This window comes from Eriocheir sinensis, unplaced genomic scaffold, assembly GCF_024679095.1.
Source record: "Eriocheir sinensis breed Jianghai 21 unplaced genomic scaffold, ASM2467909v1 Scaffold250, whole genome shotgun sequence".
Classification (NCBI taxonomy): domain Eukaryota; kingdom Metazoa; phylum Arthropoda; class Malacostraca; order Decapoda; family Varunidae; genus Eriocheir; species Eriocheir sinensis.
In genome coordinates this window covers 109253-130111 of record NW_026111555.1, presented here as the reverse complement: position 1 = coordinate 130111, position 20859 = coordinate 109253, and the positions used below count along the sequence as shown (strand labels likewise).

The following is a 20859-nucleotide window of genomic DNA, read 5'->3' as shown; positions in this document are numbered from 1 at the left end:
TACTTTAAATCACCTTCGTTTTTTCCCTCACTAAAAATCCTCTCTCTCTCTCTCTCTCTCTCTCTCTCTCTCTCTCTCTCTCTCTCTCTCTCTCTCTCTTAGTTCCTTCCTTCCTACATTCTTTCTTTCCTTCAGTTCTATGTACTTTAAATCACCTTCTTTGTTTCCTTTACTAAAAATCCATTCTCTCCCTCTCCCTCTCCCTCTCTCTCTCTCTCTCTCTCTCTCTCTCTCTCTCTCTCTCTCCCCTGTACACAACCACGACAGTTCTGACAACACTCTTTTATTTGCTCTTCCTCCTTTTCAACTTTGTCACCTCCAACTGTTAACAATTCCCCTTTCGTTTTCTGTTTTCTTTTTGTTTCGTTTTATTCCTATTTTCTTTCTTTAATAATTTTCTAGTTTATGCTTTGCTTTATTTTTCTTTTGTTTGGTCTTTGTTTCTCTCTCTCTCTTTTTTTCCTCGAGCTTAAGTCTACAAAATTTTAGTCGTCTCAAGGATCACTTTTTTTTTATCACATTCTTTATTTGTTTTTCTTCTATTTCGTCTTTATTCACTTCTCTTTCAGATTCTCCAGTGTTTTCTTTTCGTTATTTCCTTTTGTTTAATCCTATCTTGTTATTTTTAGCTGGCTCAAGGTACAACACATCAATTTCTACTACATTCTTTATTTATTTTTCTTCCATTTGATCTTTCTCACTTCAATCAACAATTTTCCAGCGTTTCCTTTGCTCTGTTTCTTTTTGTTTGATCTCATCCTTTCTTTCTTTCCTTGATCTTAGTTTTACCAAGCTTGAGTCGTCTAAAACTAATCAAAGTAATTTCCGTGTCTTTCGTTTGTTTTTTTCCTTGTGCTTTATGATCCCTCTTTTCTGTTTCTTCCAGCGTTTCTTTTGCTGTTTCTTTTTGTTTGATCTCATCCTTTCTTTCTTTCCTTGATCTTAAGTTTACCAAGCTTGAGTCGTCTAAAAATAATCATAGCAATTTCCGTGTCTTTCGTTTGCTTTATTTCCCTTTGCTTCATGTTTCCCTTATCTTAACTTTATCAGGCTTTAATCGTCCCAATACTAATGCAAATATAACAATAACAATAACTACTACTATTTCTACTATAACTCATAATAACACTCACTGGTGACGAAGAGGCGGCGCTTGGGTCCCGGGCGGCCTGACCTCCGGCACCACCAGAGCCCCGAGTCCGGCGTGACGGCGTGGGACAGCACGAGGCGCCCCGTCCACATGATGCTGACGCGGAGGTCCTCACGCACCTGCACACACGAACACCTGACGTTACTAATGGACTTACAGGTACAGGGACAGGTAGAATGGGAGAGGTGGGCCAAAAAAATGATTAGTGGAAATTAGAATACTCAGAATAAGGCAAAAATGAGGTGAGGAAATACAGACAATTGGAAAGAATGAAGAAATATGTGAGGAATGGAAGAAGAGAGAAATGGAGAAGTGAAGGAGAGGAGGAAGATAAGAATGGAAGAAAGGAAAACCAAGGAGCGAACGAAAGATGAGAGGAAAGAACAGATGGAGGAATGGAAAAAGGGAGAAATGGAGAAGGGAAGGAGAGGAGGAACATAAGAATGGAAGAGAGGAAAACCGAGGAGCGAACGAGGAATGAGAGGTAAGAACAGATGGAGGAATGGAAGAAGGGAGAAATGGAGAAGGGAAGGAGAGGAGGAACATAAGAACGGAAGAAAGGAAAACCGAGGAGCGAACGAAAGATGAGAGGAAAGAAGAGATGGAGGAATGGAAGAAAGGAGAAGTGAATGAATGAAAGGAAAAAGAAGGGGAGAAAATAAGATAGGATGGGCAGAGAAATAAAAAAAGAGGGAATAAAGGAGAGAATGAGAGCGAAAGGGATAATAAAGAAACTAAATACGAAGGAAGACTTAAAAAAAACTGACAAATATTAAAAGCAGATTAATAAATAAAAACATAAAACAAACAACGTCAAAACACCAATTCCAAACCACTCCAAACGCTAAAATATATAAAAAAAAAGGTTCAAATTCCATCATGAAGGTAAGGTTATCAATATGCATCACGTGACCTGAATACTGGATGGGCAGGTGGATAAAAGAACAGGTGTACTCAGCGCGATGCCTTGTTTGTCACGCCGAGGTGGAGGCAACAGGTAAATCACAGGTTGACTCGAGAAGGTAAAGGGTACTGGTGGAGTGTTCCGTGTATTGCGTGGTGTGGTGTTGTGTCGATTTTTTCTTCTTCTTTTTTACAGCAAAGGAGACAGTTCAAGGGCATAAAATAAACAATAATGAAAAGAAAAAAGCCCGCTACTCACTGCTCCTAAGATGTTGTGCATAGTGAAGGTTACGAAGCTGATTTTTTTTTTTACAACAAAGGAGACAGCTCAAGGGCACAAAAAAGGAAATAATAAAAAAAAGCCTGCTACTTAAAAAAAAAGCCCGCTACTCATTGCGCCAAACGACTTGACAAATACATAGCTTATATAAACGTTTCTAAGTGGAAGATGTAGAAGAAGTAGGTGCAGAGGATGTATATGCAGATGAAGATGATGTTAAAAAATGGAAATGATGTAGAAAAGATGTACAAGAGGATATAGTTGTTGAAAAAGGTGTTTGGAATAATAGTTTCAGAAATGTATGCGAGTTTTATGAGTGGGTGTTAAGTTAGACTGTGGTGGGTGACCGAAGATGCAGAATATGTGAGAAAATAAAAAAAATGACTATGATATGAATTAAGAAAGAAAGGGAAGGTGGGAGTGAAGGGAGGGAGAAGGGAAAGAAGGAAGAAAATAATGAGGCAAAGAAGAAAGGGAGGAAGGAAGTGAGGAAGGAAAGAAAAAAAATATGAAAAGATGAAATGAAGAATGAATAAAGGAGGACGAAAAGGAAGGAGTGAAGGAAAAGGCAACATAAAAGAAAAAAGGAATGGCGAAATGTTAACAGAAATAAAGGAAAGCTAGAAATGGAAATACGCAAGAAGGAAGGAAGAAGGAAGGAATGAAGGATGGTGGGAATGAAGGGAGGAAGATGGGGAAAGAAGGAAGAAAAGAATGCGGCAAGGAAGAAAGGGAGGAAGGAAGTGAGGAATGAAAGAAAAAAGTATGACGAAATGAAAGGAAAAAAGAATAAAGGAGAGGACGAAAAAGGAAATAAAGAAGGAAGAAGGGAAAGAAGGAAGAAAAGAAAAAGACAATGAAGAAAGGGAGGAAGGAAATGAGGAATGAAAGAAAAAAGTATGACGAAATGAAAGGAAAAAAGAATAAAGGAGAGGACGAAAAAGGAAATAATGAAGGAAGAAGGGAAAGTAGGAAGAAAAGAAAAAGACAATGAAGAAAGGGAGGAAGGAAGTGAGGAAGGAAAGAAAAAAAAACATGAAAATATGAAAGGAAAAATAAATAAATGAAAGGACAAAAAAGGAAAGAATGCAGGAAGAAGGGAAAGAAGGAAGAAAAGAACGAGGCAAGGAAAAAAGGGAGGAAAGAAGTGAGGAAGGAAAGAAAAAAACATGACGATAAGAAAGGAAAAAAGAAAAAGGAAAGAATGAAGGAAAAGGCAACATAAAAGAAAGAAAGGAATGGCAAAAGGATAACAAATAAAACAAAGCTGGAAATAGAGATAGCCAAAACTTCAATTAATTACAGGAAGAACAGATGCGATAAAAATGTCAATAACTAAACAAACACATACATAAATAAATATACAACATGCTTACTCAACAAAAAAGACAAGTAAAAAAAAAAAAGCACGAAAAATCCAGCAAATAAACAAACAAACAAATAAACAAAAAAGACAGAAAAACACACCTAATTAAAACCAAATGAAAAACGCTCTCGTCAGGTGAGTAAATAAACAGACAGGTGAGGTCAGGTTAATTATGTCTGCCTCCAGCGCTGATCCAAGTGACAAAGGACCAGGTGATTCAACCATACCTGCTAATGAAGGGAAATGAGGCCAGGGGGAGAGAGTGAAAGTGAGAGAGAGAGAGAGAGAGAGAGAGAGAGAGAGATGAATGGATAATAGATAGATAGACAGATAGAGACAAAAAGTGAGAAAGAGAGATGGAAGGGAAAAGTGAAAGTAAAATGAAGACGTGACAGGAAGAGAGAGAGAGAGAGGTAATTAAGTTTGTTGCTCCTTAACACAGGCAAGAGGTCACCTTAATTAACGACCTCTCTCTCATCGAGGTCAAATACAGGAATTCAGAGTTGGGGGAGAGACAGACAGACAAAGGGAGAAAAACAAACGAACAAACAAACAAAAAAACTCCATCAGAAACACAAGCTTCGTTACGGAAAAAACGGACCGGATGCAATCACACACACACACACACACACACACACACACACACACACACACACACACACACACACACACACAGGCACGACTCAATCCGCTTTCACTTTCAAACATAATCAGGGAAATGCCAAAAAATGAATCGGTTTTGTCTTTTTTTATTTTTGGTCCTGTCTCAAACACACACACACACACACACACACACACACACACACACACACACACGTACACATTTTCAGTGCGTAGAAGAGGGATGTAACGAGCTGCCAATATTAGGTGATAAAATTGTGTTAGATAATAAAATAATAAAGAAAAAAAAGCGGCAGTATTGACCGCATGAAACAACAACGAAGGAACAGGCAAAATAAACTCTACGGATAATGGAATGCAAATTTGACTTAGGGGGTAACGTAGGATTATATACAAGGGAATTAAAAGCACAAAAGCGTACACTAATTACAAATATATAAGAATTAATGTGAATAAAAAAATAAAAAATAAATCAAAAGAATAATACTAAAATAAAAAAAGAAGATTCAGGTAATAAACTTAATGAAGAAAGGAATTACAGGTAAGGTAAGGAAAGTAAAGGTTAAGAGACAGGTAAGATGCAGGTAACAGGCAGGTTAGGTACAGTTAAACAACAGGTATGGTCCACGTGACTCACCTTGGCGCCGTCGTGGTACCATCGCACCTCCCCCTCGGCGCTGTCATCCCCGGGTATCTGTGGGGCGTCGTCCGGCACCACGCACTCAAGCAGCACCTCCTCGCCGCGCACCACGACCTGAAGGCGAAGGGAGGACAGTGCCAACGGTGCCATGAGACTGACTCTTTACTGGACACTCCCTAAGCATATCAGCCGTACTAACAATCTCTCCCAAGTATAAAAGCAGCCAAACTATCTTCTCTCTGCACAATCCCATAGCATAAAAGCCACTGAAATGATCTCTTCACAGCATACCAGCCTTCCCATACTATCTCTTCACAACATACGAACAGTATAATCTATCTCTTTACAGAACACTCCCACAGCATATCGAGGGTCCTATGCCTCTCTCTCAGTACTAGCATTTAAGACCTCAAACTATCTCTCCAAAACATAATACCAGCCCAAACAATCTCTTCACAGCATAAAAACAGTCCAAACTATCTCTTGTGGACTGGCCAATGATAGACACACACTGAGCGAAGTGGGCGGGGCTTCTTCGCCTCGGTAATGTAAACAAAAACAATAATCTCCCTCCAGCAGTCCACTTTATCTTACCTGCTCCTGGACACTTCCCGCCTCTCCCTCGCCCTCGAACAGCAAGTCCTCGGGGGGCGCCGTTCCCGTGGTGGCGTTAGTGCCCGCTGCCGCGCCCGCCGCCCCGCCGCCTCCGCCGTCCCCCGCCTCCCTCCGGCCGCCGTGACGTAGGTACCGCAGGTCTGGAAGGGAAGACAGGTGTGTGTGAGAGGGATGACGGGTGTGTGAGAGAGAGGGGTGACATATGTGTGGGAGAGGGGTGACAGGTGTGGGAGAAAAAGGGGTGACATGTGTGAGTGGAGGACATGTTTGGGAGAAAACAGATGTGTGAGAGAGAGCAGAGGACAGATGTGTGGGGGAAGGAGACATGCGTGAGAGGAAAGAAAACAGGTGTGTGAGAGGAAAGAGAACAGATGTGTGAGAGAGGGGAGACATCGTGTGAGGGAAGAGAAGACAGATGTATGTGGCGTGCGATTGTCCAGAAAACAAGAACAAAACTGGGTTGTGTCAAGTACGAACACACACACACACACACACACACACACACACACACACACACACACAGAAAATTCGTAAAACAGCGTCGTATATCTAAAACATTCTATCAGTTCTCCGCACAATCAGTCTGTTAAGCGAAAAGCCTCAGCCCGCCAGCCAACTTGTCCGTGTGCCCGTAAGATTCGCTGCACAGACAGACAGACAGACAGCAAATCAGCCGCACAGAGCGAGGCTGACCTGAATCTCATTGTGTCTGAGTCGCCGGTGAGGTCAGGTTAAGTTAGGTCAGGTACACAGGCGATTTGAAAATGCTGGTTCTTTAGGTAAAACGATCCTGATCTTTTTACTGTAACGATAGCAGCTTAAGGGAAATAATGTGAATAACGAAACAAAAAATCCCGCTAGTCACTGAAATGAATGAATATGGAAATAAAAATGAAAAATGAATAAATAAAGAAGTAACAAGAAGTCCGCTAGGAAGTGAAAATGAATGGAAATGAAAATGAAAAATGAATAAATAAAGAAGTAACAAGAAGTCCGCTAGGAAGTGAAAATGAATGAAAATGAAAATGAAAAATGAATAAAATTAGAGATAAAAGAGCCCGCTAAGCAATAAAATGAATGAAAATGAATAGCTAGAGAAATAAAAAAAAGTCCGCTAAGTAATGAAATAAATGAAAATGAAGACGAAAAATGAATAAAAAATGAAAAAAATTAATAACCTTTCCTCGCAGCATTCTAACTTTATTTTCAGTGCTTTTCATGGTTCTTTTAGTTCAGGTCAGGTCAGGTTAGGTCAGGTCACGAGGCGGTACAAGAAACAGTTCAATACTTCTCCAGACAAATATAAACGGTTGAAAAAATAGGTCAGAACATTATTACAGCATTCTAACGTTGTGTCCTTATTTTTTAACGATTATGTCTGCTGTGGGTCAAGTGAGGTCAGGTCAGGTCACGGGGCAGTACAAATAACAGGTCAATCCCTCTCCAGAAATATATAAAAGGTTGAAGAAATAGAACAGCAGCCTTCTAACTTTCTGTCATGAGTTTTTAACGATTACGTCTGCTGTGGGTCAAATGAGGTCAGGTCAGGTCACGGGGCAGTACAAATAACAGGTCAATCCTTCTCCAGAAATATATAAAAGGTTGAAGAAATAGAACAGCAGCCTTCTAACTTTCTGTCCTGAGCTTTTTATGATTACGTCTGGTGTGGGTCAAGTTAGGTCAGGTCAGGTCACGGGGCAGTACAAATAACAGGTCAATCCTTCTCCAGAAAAATATAATCGGTTGAAAAAAATAGAACAGGACTTTATCGCAGCCTTTTAACTTCGTGTCCTGAGCTTTTTACAAGTATGTCTGCTGCGGGTCAAGTGAGGTCAGGTCAGGTTACGAGGGGCGGTACAAAAAACAGTTCAATCTTTCTCCAGAAAAATATAAACGGTTGAAAAAATAGAACAGGACATATTTACAGCCTTCTAACTTTCTGTCCTGAACTTTGTATGATTAAGTCTGCTGTGGGTCAGGTTAGGTCACGTCAGGTCACGAGGGGCGATACAAAAAACGATTCAATCCTTCTCTGGAAATATATGAACTGCAAATAAAAGAATAAATCAGCACCATATTATCGTCGTGTGCGGGGCTTTTTGTGTTCCTCGTAAAAAGTTAATCATATCCGCATACTTTATTAATGATGGTAAAAAAAAAAATTATAAAGCCAAGTGTTCCATTATTAATTCTCGCATCCAATTATTCAAATGGATTAAGGGGATTAGCCGGGGCGGGTTTTACGAGGCATTTCAAGGGTACGCTAAAATAAACGTTATGACACACGGCGCTGGGAACAAATAGGACTGACCTTTTGTAGTCTCAGGGGCAAAAATAAATAAATAAATAAATAAATAAATAAAAAATAAATAAATGAATAAATAAATAAATAAAAATAAAATAAATAAAAATAAATAAATGAATAAATAAATGAATAAATAAATAAAAAAATAAAATAAAATAAAATGAATAAGCGTTGGGAACAAATTGGAGTGACCTTTTTTTAGCCGCAGGGGCTAAAAAAAATAATAATAATAATAATATAAAAAAAAAATAAGCAAATAAGATGTAAATACAAGGAAACAAAAAGCCCACTGAGTCCGTGTTGAAATCTACTAAAACAAAATTCAATTCACTCGTTCTTGATAAATAAAAGTGTATATATAAAAGTTGATGGAGTGACAGGCCTAAACAGTTTTCCTCAAATCAATGTGTATCCTTGATTGATTTAGACTAAAACAACATTCTACTCATTCGTTCTTGACAAAAAAAAATGTATATATATATATATATATATATATATATATATATATATATATATATATATATATATATATATATATATATATATATTAGAAAAAGTTGATGGAGTACTGCTGTCGTGTAGGGCTCCTGTAGTCACCTAAAAAAGTCTCCTAAAAGTCTAGTAGAAGTCTCCTAAAGTCGTGTAAGCCTTCTGTAGTCTCCTAAAAAAAAGTCTTCTAAAAAAGTCTCCTAAAAGTCGTGTAAGCCTTCTGTAGTCTCCTAAAAAAAAGTCTTCTAAAAAAGTCTCCTAAAGTCGTGTAAGCCTTCTGTAGTCTCCTAAAAAAAAGTCTTCTAAAAAAGTCTCCTAAAAGTCGTGTAAGCCTTCTGTAGTCTCCTAAAAAGTCTCCTTAAAGTCTCATAAAAGTCTCCTAAAAGTCGTGTAAGCCTTCTGTAGTCTCCTAAAAAGTCTCCTTAAAGTCTCACAAAAGTCTCCTAAAAGTCGTGTAAGCCTTCTGTAGTCTCCTAAAAAGTCTCCTTAAAGTCTCATAAAAGTCTCCTAAAAGTCGTGTAAGCCTTCTGTAGTCTCCTAAAAAGTCTCCTTAAAGTCTCATAAAAGTCTCCTAAAAGTCGTGTAAGCCTTCTGTAGTCTCCTAAAAAGTCTCCTTAAAGTCTCATAAAAGTCTCCTAAAAGTCGTGTAAGCCTTCTGTAGTCTCCTAAAAAAAAAGTCTCCTTAAAGTCTCATAAAAAAGTCTCCTAAAAGTCGTGTAAGCCTTCTGTAGTCTCCTAAAAAAAGTCTCCTTAAAGTCTCATAAAAAAGTCTCGTAAAAGTCGTGTAGGCCTTCTGTAGTCTCCTAAGAAGTCTCCTAAAAATGTCTCCTAAAATCTCCTAAAAGTCGTGTAGGCCTTCTGTAGTCTCGTAAAAAAGTCTCCTAAAAGTCATGTAGGCCTTCTGTAGTCTCCTAAAAAAAAAGGTTGATGGAGTACTGTAGTCGTGTAGGCCTCCTGTAGTCTCCTTAATCCATTCCTATCCTTGTTTCAATTCCACACACACACACACACACACACACAAAAAAAAAAAAAAAAAAAAATCCCATTCATCTCTCGACAAACAAATATAACAAGAAAGATAACAGGGAGACTGGCCTTTGTAGTCTCCTTAAAAGCATATGTATAAAAAAAGTCTACTCATCTCTTGATAATAATAAAAACAAGTTAATTGGATACACCATCAATTATTTACCCATTGTATTTGTTCTCGTAAAAGCCTGAGATCACACACGCTAATTATAGATAGAAAAACAAACACGCTATTCATCTCTTCTTATCTCGGAAAATATCAGCTAATAATGTACAAGAAAATATTACCTTCAAATCCTTTCTATTTCGTCTTCTAAAAAAAACTTGATTAAACAAACACGCTAATTATAGATAGAAAAACAAACACGCTCTTCATCTCTTCTTATCTCGGAAAATATCAGCTAATAATGTACAAGAACCTGTTACCTTCATATCCTTTTTATTTCGTCTTCTAAAAAAAAAACGAGATTAAACAGACACGCTAATTATAGAGAGAAAAGCAAACACTATTCATCTCTTCTTAGCTCGGAAAATATCAGCTAATAATGTATAGCAATCAATTACCTTCATATCCTTTCTATTTCTTCTCCTAAAAACTTGAGATTAAAAAGACACACTAATTAAATATAGAAAAACAAAAATACTATACGTCACTTCCTGCCAAAAACAACAAACAAACAAACAATAATAAAATACAGTAATCTATTTATTAACTTTATGAGAGGAAGGAAAATAACAAAAAACAAGAATACCAACATAGAGATGAAAAATGAACTCTCTCTCTCTCTCTCTCTCTCTCTCTCTCTCTCTCTCTCTCTCTCTCTCTCTTGTCTCTCCCCTGTCTTATTTTTCTCCCTCCTCCTTCTTTGTCTTTTCTCCTTCGTTTCTTTCTTCTTCCTCTCTTCCCTTTCCTTAATTCTCTGTGTTGTGTTTTTCTTCATTTTCATTCCTATGTCTCGTCTCTCTTTTCTGGTTCTTATCTTTTCCTTTTTCATTCCCTTTTTTTCCCCATTTCTCATTCTCCCTCCTCCCTTTTAATCAGTCTCCTCAAAAACTTATGATTAAACAGACACGCAAATTAAAAAAAAGAAGTTGATAATGTGAACAAATATATGATCTTTTTCTTCCTTTCATTATAAGTATCCTCAAAAACATGATTAAACAGAAACGCAAATTAAACATAAAAAAAAACATTCTATTCATCTTGCCAAAAACAACAATAAAAAAAGTTAATAAAGTGAACGAATATATGATCTTTTTTTCCCTTTCATTATAAGTTTAAATAAAGATCACTTACGCCAATTAAACATAAAGAAAACAGCATAAAAAGAGATACTGTTAAAATGTAAAAACCCATTACCATTACTCGTATCATTCCAGTTCTCGGTAAAAATAAGAGAAAAAAAAATAGAGAAATGAAAGTAATGCATTCGGAACAACAACCAACAGAGGCCTTTTGACATTATTTAAGGATGACTTGTATATCTAATTATGCTTCCTCTCTTCCAGGAATTACGAGGAGGAGGAGGAGGAGGAGGAGGAGATGTGTGTGAGTGACTTCTGTGTGAGTGTGCTTCTGTGTGTGTGTGCGTGTGTATGTGTGTGTGTGTGTGTGTGTGTGTGTGTGTGTGTGTGTGTGTGTGTGACATTGACGTACTGGAAGAGAAGAAGGGAGGAAGTCAAGATGTCGGAGGGAATGGAGGAGGAGGAGGAGGAGGAGGAGGAGAAAGGAAGTGGAGGAAGACAGGATGATGGGAATGCAAATAGAGGAAGGTGGAGAAGACGTGGATGTATAGAGGAGGAGGAGGAGGAGGAGGAGGAGGAGGAGGAGGAGGAGTGAATCGAGTGTAAATACAGAAGGCATGAGGAGTAAACAAGGAGAGGTGGGGGTAGAGAGAGAGAGAGAGAGAGAGAGAGAGAGAGAGAGAGCGAGCGAGAGAGAGGAGGAGATACATAAGCGAATGAAGAAATAACAAATAGGGTGATAAATGAATATAAATTAATAAACAGTTAGGTAAGATGAAGATGAGGAGGAAGAGAAAGTGGAGGAAATGAGGAAGAGAGAAAGACGAAAAAATGAAGAATGAGATGAAGAATGATAAAGAAGAGAAACAGGAAAGAAGAAAGAAGAGAAACAAAAGAGAAGAAAAGAAGAGAAAGAGAGAAGAGAGAGAGAGAGAGAGAGAGAGAGAGAGAGAGAAGAGAGAGAGAGAGAGAGAGAGAGAGAGAGAGAGAGAGAGAGAGAGAGAGAGAGAGAGAGAGAGAGAGAGAGAATACGTGAACTGAATATGCAAAGATAATTCCGATAATGTTTTCTTTCTCAGACAACGAGGAGGAAAAAGGGAGGAGGAGGAGGAGGAGGAGGAGGAGGAGGAGTGCAAAGAAATGGTAGTTGGATATGCAGGGTTGAGCACGCTGGGTGAATGGAAAGAGAAGAGGAGGAGGAGAAGGAGGAGGAGGAGGAGGAGGAGGAGGAGGACGAAGATGGAGATGAAAGGAGAAAGAAAAGAAGGATAATAATAATAATAATAATAATAATAATAATAATAATAATAATAATAATGATAATAATAACAATAAGAAGAAGAAGAAGAGGAAGAAGCAGAGGAAGAAAATGAAGAAGAAAACAATGGAGAGAAAAAAAAGAGGAAAAAAAGGAAAATACTCAATAAAAAAAAAGAATAACAGAATAACATACAGATCGAAAAAGAAATAAAAAAGAAAAACAAACAAAAAAATAAACGTCTAAGAACCACAATAAACACAAAAAGAACAAAATCAATAGCAAAAAACAGGAACAGTAGAGGAGTGAGGGAGGGAGAGGAAAGAAGGAAGGGGTTAAACAAGGGAGAGGAGAAAAGAGAAGGGGGAGAGGAGAAACACTCACACTAATCACTCCCTTGGTATCCTGAAGCGTCAATCTCCGTGACCGATTAGCATTCTCATATTTACGGTCACTTCATTAAGAGGGTCGAACGCACTCTAGTTATTTCTTTGCTCTTTATCTGCATCTGTTAAGCGCTTCTTCTTCTTCTTCTTCTTCCTCCTTTCCTCCTCCTCCTCTTCTCTTTATTGCTCCATCTCTCAATCCCTGCTCTTCCTCTTTTCCATCTATCTTCTTTCCCCCCTCCTCCTCCTCTTCTTCTTCTCTTTATTGCTCCATCTCTCAATCCCTGCTCTTCCTCTTCCATCTGTCTTCTTTTCTTCTTTGTCTTCCTTCCTCCGTTTGTCTTCTTCTCATTCTCTGCTCCACTTTTATTTGTCTTCTTCCTTCCTCCACTTCTGTTTGTCTTTCTTCTTTTCTTCATCTCCATTTCTCGTCTCCCTTCCCTTCCTCCTTCATCTCTTTCTCTCTCCTTCTTTCTTTCTTCTTCTTTTCTCCTTCATCTCTTTCATCTCCTTTCTTCCTTCCTTCAATGTTTCTTTTCTTAAACCTTCCTTCATTTTTGTTTCTCTCCTTCCTTCCTTTCTTCATCTCCATTTCTTTATCCCTTCCTCCAACTCTCTTCCTCCATTCCTTTCTTCCTTCCTCCATCTCCCCTCTCCTTCCTTCCTTTCTTCATCTCCATTTCTTTATCCCTTCCTTCAACTCTCCTTCTCCATTCCTTTCTTCCTTCCTCCATCTCCCCTCTCCTTCCTTCCTTTCTTCATCTCCATTTCTTTCTCCCTTTCTCTAACTTTTTTTCTCTCTCTTCCAAAATGTTCTCCCTTCTTTCACCCTCGCCATAGATCGATAGGTCTTCTGGTGTCTGTTCTTCCTATGTATTCCTATGTATTCCTTCCTTCCTTTCTTCATCTCCATTTCTTTATCCCTTCCTCTAACTCTCCTCTTTCTCTCCCTTTCAACACTCTCCTCCTTTCCTTCATCTCTCCCTTCCTTCCTTTCACTTCCTATTCACTTCCTTCTCCCTTCCTCCAGCTCTTCTCCTCCTCTCCCTTCAAACACTCTCCTCCCTTCCTTCATCTCTCCTCTCCTCTCCTTCCTCCCTTCATCTCCAGATCTTCTCCTCCCTCCCTTCCTTCCTTTCATCTCCTATTCACTTCTTTTTCCTTCCCTTCAACTTTCTCCTCCTCTCTTTTCAAACACTCTTCTCCCTTCATCTCTCCTCTCCTCTCCTTCCTCCCTTCATCTCCAGATCTTCTCCTCCCTCCCTTCCTTCCTTTCATCTCCTATTCACTTCTTTCTCCTTCCCTTCAACTTTCTCCTCCTCTCTTTTCACTCTTCTCCCTTTCTTCATCTCTCCTCTCCTCTCCTCTCCTTCCTCCCTTCATCTCCACTCATCAAAATCATCACCAAGGACTCCCCAGGCAATCTCGTCGCTACATCAAGGGAAAGACACACAGTTCTGGGAGAGACACATTATACAGCGTTGTCAAATTATCGTACACATCACACTGCATTTTCGTACTTTCTTACCGATAACAAACCGATAACAAAGAAACACACATCAATAAATAGGAGTTTTAACGCTAACTTCAATTTTCTATCGTTATTTGTGTTGGTACGATAGTTTGAGGCTTAAAAGTAATAAGTACGATGTGGTGAGTACGATAATCTGGCAACGCTGGACACACATACGCCTCGCCTCAGTGCTCATCTCCGTTGCAATTAGCGGATCGGAATTCTCTCTGTTGACTTTCGGTTCGAGTTGACAAATTTGACCAAACTTGAAGACATGTTTGGCCTCCTCTTTTCCAGACGCGAGGAGGAGGAGGAGGAAAAGGAGGAGGAGGTGGAGGAGGAGGAGGAGAGATACAAGACAACGGCGTGGCATGAGAGTGAAGTGGGTGACGAGATATGAACCAACTGGAGGAGGAAGAGGAGGAGGAGGAGGAGGAGGAGGAGGAGGAGGAGGAGGAGGACCAAGCAGTGTAAGTCAACACCCGGAGGGAAGGAAGGGAGAGGAGGAGGAGGAGGAGGAGAGAAAGGAAGGAAGAGACAACAGGAAACAAAAATGAGAAGAAAACAAAGGAGGAGAACTGAAAGATAGAAGAAGAAGAAGAAGGAGAAGGAGGAGGAGGAGGAGGAGGAAGATGGACTAAGGACAGGGAAAGAGAAGAATGTATGAAGAAAAGATAAGAAAGAGGAAAAAGAAGAAGAGGGAGAGGAGGAGGAAGAGGAGGAAGATGGACTTAGAAAAGGGAAAGAAAGAAAGAATATATGAAGGAAAGGGGAGAGAAGGGGAGGGGGAGTGTAACTGACAGAGGAAAGAAGGAGAAGGAAGAGAAGACAGAGGAGGAGGAGGAGGAGGAGAGGAAAGAGGGAGGGAAAGACAGGAATGTATGAAGGAAAAAGGGAGAGGGGAGAGAGAGGAAAGAAGGAAGAGAAAGGGGAGGAGAAGGAAGAGGAACCTGGAGAGAGAGAGAATAATGCATGAAGAAGAAGAGAGGGAGGAAAGGGAAGAAAGAAGGGAGGGGAGGAAAGAAGGGGAGGGGGAGAAAAGAAGGGGAAGGGGAGGAAAGGGGAGGAAAGAAGGGAGGGGAGGAAAGAAGGGGAGGGGGAGAAAAGAAGGGGAAGGGGAGGAAAGGGGAGGAAAGAAGGGGAGGGGGAGGAAAGAAGGGGAGGGGGAGAAAAGAAGGGGAAGGGGAGGAAAGGGGAGGAAAGAAGGGGAGGGGGAGAAAAGAAGGGGAAGGGGAGGAAAAGGGAAGGGGAGGAAAGGGGGAGGGGAGGAAAGAGGAGGGGAGTATGTCTGGTCTTTACTGGAGGCTCCGTGTCAATAAAGTGTTAATGGCTTCAAGGGAGGAGGAGGAGGAGGAGGAGGAGGAGGAGGAGGAAAGAGGAAGGGGGAGGGAGTAATTTTTTCCTCCCCTTCCCTTCCTCCCACCTTTCCTTCTCTCTTTCCTTCATATCTTTCTCCTTCATGATGCTTTTGAGTGAAGGAAGGAAGGAAGGAAGGAGGGAAGGAAGGAGATGGAAAAGGAAAAACAAAGGAATGAAGGAAGGAAGAATAAAAGGAAAGAAAGAATTAATAAAAAAAGGAAAGAAGGAGCAAAGGAAGGATGGAAAAAATGAATGATTGAAGGAAGGAAGGAAGGAAAGAAGATGAGAAAGAGTAAAGAAAGTACGTAATGAAGGAAACAAACGAAGAAGAGAGAAAAAGGAAGGAAGAAAAGGATAAATAAGGAAGCAAAGAGAAAATATTGAAAGAGAAAAAGCAAGAAAATGAAGAAAAACACAAAAAACAACACAAAGAAAATGAAGAAAACAAAAAAGGAGAAATAAACGAAGACAAAGGAGAAGGAGGAGGAAAAAAATAAGACAGGAGAGAGAGAGAGAGAGAGAGAGAGAGAGAGAGAGAGAGAGAGAGAGAGAGGAGGAGGAGGAAAAGTGACATGTCGTGGAGATAAAAGATAAAAAAAAAGTTACCTCTTCTCTCCCTTCAAAAGTCCTCCTCCTCCTCCTCCTCCTCCTCTTTCTCTCCTTCCCTCCCTCCTTTCCTCCATAACGATGCAGACCACAGCAGTTTTCATTTGAGAGAGAGAGAGAGAGAGAGAGAGAGAGAATAAAGGGAGAGAAAGAAGAGGAAAGGGAGAAAACCAGAGAGGGGAAAAGAGGGAAGGGAAAGAAAGGGGAGAGAAAGAAGGAAAACAAAAGTATAGGGGAATAGGAAACAAAAACAAAGGAATAGAAAAGAAAGGGAAGAAAGGGAAGGAAAGAAAAGGGAGAGAGAAAAAAAGAGAGAGAAAGGAGGTAAAAAAAAAGGGGTGGAGGAAACGGAGAGAAAAAAAATAATAGGCTGTGTATGTGATGGGAATAAATGAGGAAAGTTGAGGGAAGGGGAGGGATGAGGAGGAAGGGGAAGAAGGGGAGGAGGAAGGGGAGGGAAAAGGGGGGGAGGGGGAGGGGGGGAAAGGTAGGCCACTTTATTCTAGTTAGGCTTCGATGGGAATACGCACCCTCCCCCCCTCTTCCTACCCCTCCCCCTCCCCCTCCTCCCCCCCCTCCTCCTCCTCATCCTCCTTTCTCCATTATCCCAAACGTACAACCTGAATATTTAATGTGAAGGAAGAGGGGCGTAGAGGAGGAGGAGGAGGAGGAGGAGGAGGAGGAGGAGGAGGAGGAGGAGGAGAAGGAGGAGGAGGAGGAGGAGGAGATAACGTTAAGAGGAGGAGGTTGTTAGTATGAGGGAGAGACATGAGGTTGGTTATGAAGAGGAGGAGGAGGAGGAGGAGGAGGAGGAGGAGGAGGAGGAGGTGGAGGAAGAGAATGAACAGAAGGAAAAAGGAAGAAAGAAAAAAATCTATGTTAAGGAGGAGAGGAAGAGGACGAAAACGAGGACAGAAATGATGATGATGAGGAGGAGGAGGAGGAGAACGCAGAAAAATAATAATAAACAAGAAGAGAAAACAGCGAAGCACACACACACACACACACACACACACATACACACACACACACACACACACACACACACACACACACACAGACACACAAGGACGTGAGATGAAAGAAAGGGAAAGTGAAAAGATATTGAGTATGTTAATAGACGAATACCTCATCATTTTCATAAACAACAACAACAACAACACAACAAAAAAATGCCTTGTTTCTATTTTTCCTTTCTATGTTTCCTATTTTCTATTTTCCTTTTCTATTTTTGTTCCTATTTTCTCTTTTACTGTTCTATTTTCCTTTTTCTTCTCATTCTTTCAAATTCAAATCACGGGAGAAAATAACTCGTCTAACTTTTTTTTTATAAGTTTTCACCTTCGTTTTCACATTTCGTATAATAGAAAAAAAATATACTAACTAAATAACTAATCTTCCTCTTCCTCTTCCTTTTCTTTTCTTTCTTTTCTTCTATTCCTTTCTTTTTGTTTCCTATTCCTTCATTCCTTTTCCTCCTCTTTTTCTCCCCTCTTCCCTCTTCCTTTTCTCTTTCTTTTCTTTCTTTTCTGTTCCTTTGTTTTTGTCTCCTATTCCTTCATTCACTCTTCTCTTTCTCTCCTCTCTTCTCTCTTTTCCCCTCTCTGGTTTTCTCTCTTTAATCTTCTCTCTCTCATAAGGAATACCCCAAAAAATAAATGTTTATTGTATTTGATTATTAAAATGGAAACGAAATCTCAAACTTTTAAATGATGTGTAACTTGTTTTATATTTTCACCTCTTCTACCTACCTTTCTAACTACGTCTATTAATCTATCAATCAGTCATTCAGTCAGTCAGTCAGTCCGTCAGTCAATCAATCTACCTATATCTGTCTTCCAATCCATATCTATGTCAGTCACTATTCATCAGTCTATCTATCTAAGTTTATCAATCAATCAATCAGTCAGTCAGTCAGTCAGTCGGTCAGTCAATCAATCCACCTATATCTGTCTTCCAATCCATATCTATGTCAGTCACTATTCATCAGTCTATCTATCTAAGTTTATCAATCAATCAATCAGTCAGTCAGTCAGTCAGTCGGTCAGTCAATCAATCTACCTATATCTGTCTTCCAATCCATATCTATGTCTGTCACTATTCATCAGTCTATCTATCTAAGTTTATCAATCAATCAATCAATCAGTCAGTCAGTCAGTCAGTCCGTTAGTCAATCAATCTACCTATATCTGTCTTCCAATCCATATCTATTTATTTAAGTCATATTCAGGTCATATAAAAACCAAAACTATGAATAACCAACAAAATATACATCTGATAAACGTGAAAAAAATATGATTTGCCGAACCTTTTAAAACACATCTAACCTGCTTTTCCATTATCACCTTTTTTAAATCATAAGAAAACTAACACTCTAAATAACTGATCTAAATAATTCAATATATAAGTATCTAAAAAAATGTTCAAAGTTATCCAATTCATGTGAAAAAAAAAAGCACACACGATATATCGACATTTTAAAATACATTACACTGTCTTTTTTCTATTTCCAGGATTTCATTCCTTTTCATCTGTATTTTCTCTCTCTCTCTCTCTCTCTCTCTCTCTCTGTGAAAAAAAGATATGCCAACATTTTAAAATAGGTACATTAAACGTCCTTTTTTCTCTCTCTCTCTCTCTCTCTCTCTCCCCAGCTTCCCTCCGCATATCGATAATTATTCTCCAGGCAAAAGCACAAACGATATACCAACATTTTAAAATATATCAAACATCCTCGTTTTTTCTTCAATTTCCAGCATTTCCTTCCTTCCTTCTCTCTCTCTCTCTCTCTCTCTCTCTCTCCAGCTTCCCTCCGCATATCGATTATTCTCCAGGCGACAGGAAGCGCGACTTTTACCGATGCCTGAGTTGAACGGCCGCACCCCTCCTCCTCTTCCTCCCTCTCTCCTTCTCCTACCTCCAGCATCCTCTCTCCTACCTTCTCTCTCATCTCCCACCTCCTGTCTTCTGCCTTCTGCTGTCTACCTCTTTCTACCTCATGGCTCCTACCGTTTATTCTACCTCCTGTCTGTCCGTGTCTCTGGTTATGTAAGTTCAAGTATTGGATTCTCTTTTCATCTATGTTTATATATCTGTTAATCATGGTTCCTGTATCCCTGTTTATCTGTCTGGCTATCTTTTTGTCTGTCTGTCTGTCTGTGGATGTAAGTGTCTGTCTGTCTATTTGTGTTATTCCTCCTACCTCCTCCTCCTGTGGCTATCTTTTTGTCTGTCTGTCTGTCTGTGGATGTAAGTGTATGTCTGTCTGTCTCTATTCTTCCTATCTCCTTCTCCTCTTCCTCCTCCTCGTCCCTTCCCGTCACCGCCACAAAGCATCGATTTCTGATAAACTGAGAGCAAACTATTGACTGTGTGTGTGTGTGTGTGTGTGTGTGTGTGTGTGTGTGTGTGTGTGTGTGTGTGTGAAGTACGGCTGGTGTGTTCTGATACATATTGAGTGTTCCTGTACTTTCTCCTTTTCCTTAGGTGTTACTCTACTTTTGTACCGTATGTCTTTCGCCTTGGTTTCATGATGGGGTCTGCGCTGGGATTCGAACCGACGCCCCTCGACTCCGGACAGACTATGAACAATTCAGCCCTTCTCTTTATACCGAAAACAGCCATTATATTGCGGTGATGAATATTCAGGTATTTAAATCGCCAAACTTTTTAGGGAGTGTCTCGATTGTCCGTGTGCGCGCGAATACACTTGATTCAGTTTTTTACGGCCACTGGCGGAGTTGCATTCGATAAGATGATTTTTATTATCGACCGAATGATAAATGTGACTAGTTGTGCGCGTGTAAATATTTGTATGTAATTTTTTATTATTACTTTCTGATGGACTGGATGAATAAATGAGGGAGGAATTTTGTCTGTCTGTCTGTCTGTCTATCTGCCGGTCTCTTTCTCTGTCTGTCTGTCTATCCGCCGGTCTCTTTCTCTGTCTGTCTGTCTGTCTGTCTGTCTCTCTCTCTCTCTCTCTCTCCTCTCCTTCTTCCTCTTCTCTTCCTCTCTCTCTCTCTCTCTCCCCTCTGTCTCTCTCTCTCTCTCTCTTCCTCTGTCTCTCCCCCCTCTCTCTCTCCCTCCCTCTCCCTCTCCTGACTTATCTATTTGTCAATGTATCTCTCTATCAATCAATCAATCAATACATTTTAGATTAGTGCATTTATCTATTCATTTATTTACTTGTTTATTTAGAGAGAGAATTCCAATATCATCAATACATTCCTAAGCATATCACTGAACAACACGACAAAATGTTCTCAGTAAACACACCCACATCAATGAATTTATAATGCGATCTATACCTTGGGAGCCTCAATATGACTTCTACAATTGTATTATGCAATGGTTACTACGTTGCTATTTATTACTGTCTATTATATATTGTCCATTACGCTACGAAAGAAAGGACGTAAGGGAGGACACGAAAATAAAAGTACAAAAGTAAAAAGAATGAGAAATACGATGAAATATACGATGAACAGACGATTTTTTTACGTCTTTACGATTCCATTCTGTAAACTTTAAAATGAAAATAAAAACTACACAAAAATAATGAAAAATAAAAACTGTGACTAGAAAATAAAATAAAAAAAGAAACACAATGAAAAATACGATGAACAGACGATTTTTTTTACGACTTTACGATTCCATTTTGTAAACTTTAAAAATGAAAATAAAAACTACACAAAAATAATAAAAAATAAAAACTGTGGCTAGAAAATAAAATAAAAAAAGAAACACAATGAAAAATAGACGATGAACGGACGATTTTATTACGACTTTACGAGTTCATTCTGTAAACTTTAAAAATGAAAATAAAAAGTACACAAAAATAATAATAAAAAATTAGCCAGAAAATAAAATAAAAAAAGAAATACAACGAAAAATAAACGATGAACGAACGACTTTATTAGGACTTTACGATGTCAGCCTTTTAACTACAAACAATAGAAAATAAAAACCACACGAAAATAAACAAAAACACAAACAATAAACCAAACAAATAAACAAACAAAAAAAATCGATACTGGCAATTCAATTATCCTCACAACAAGCGAACGACTTCACGACGACTTTACGACTCCA

General features: G+C 39.3%; 1 protein-coding gene across 1 annotated transcript; it reads right to left on the bottom strand.

Annotated features, from left to right (window-relative positions):
* Nucleotides 1-1095: 1095 nt before the first annotated feature.
* On the bottom strand, nucleotides 1096-14076 carry LOC126991203 (roundabout homolog 3-like). The gene is made up of 4 exons (XM_050849975.1): nucleotides 14067-14076; nucleotides 5555-5715; nucleotides 4958-5074; nucleotides 1096-1269 (listed from the first exon to the last, which is right to left on the bottom strand). Exons 1-4 carry the CDS (start codon nucleotides 14074-14076, stop codon nucleotides 1111-1113), a joined length of 447 nt encoding a protein of 148 aa, XP_050705932.1. The 3' UTR covers nucleotides 1096-1110.
* Nucleotides 14077-20859: the final 6783 nt, after the last annotated feature.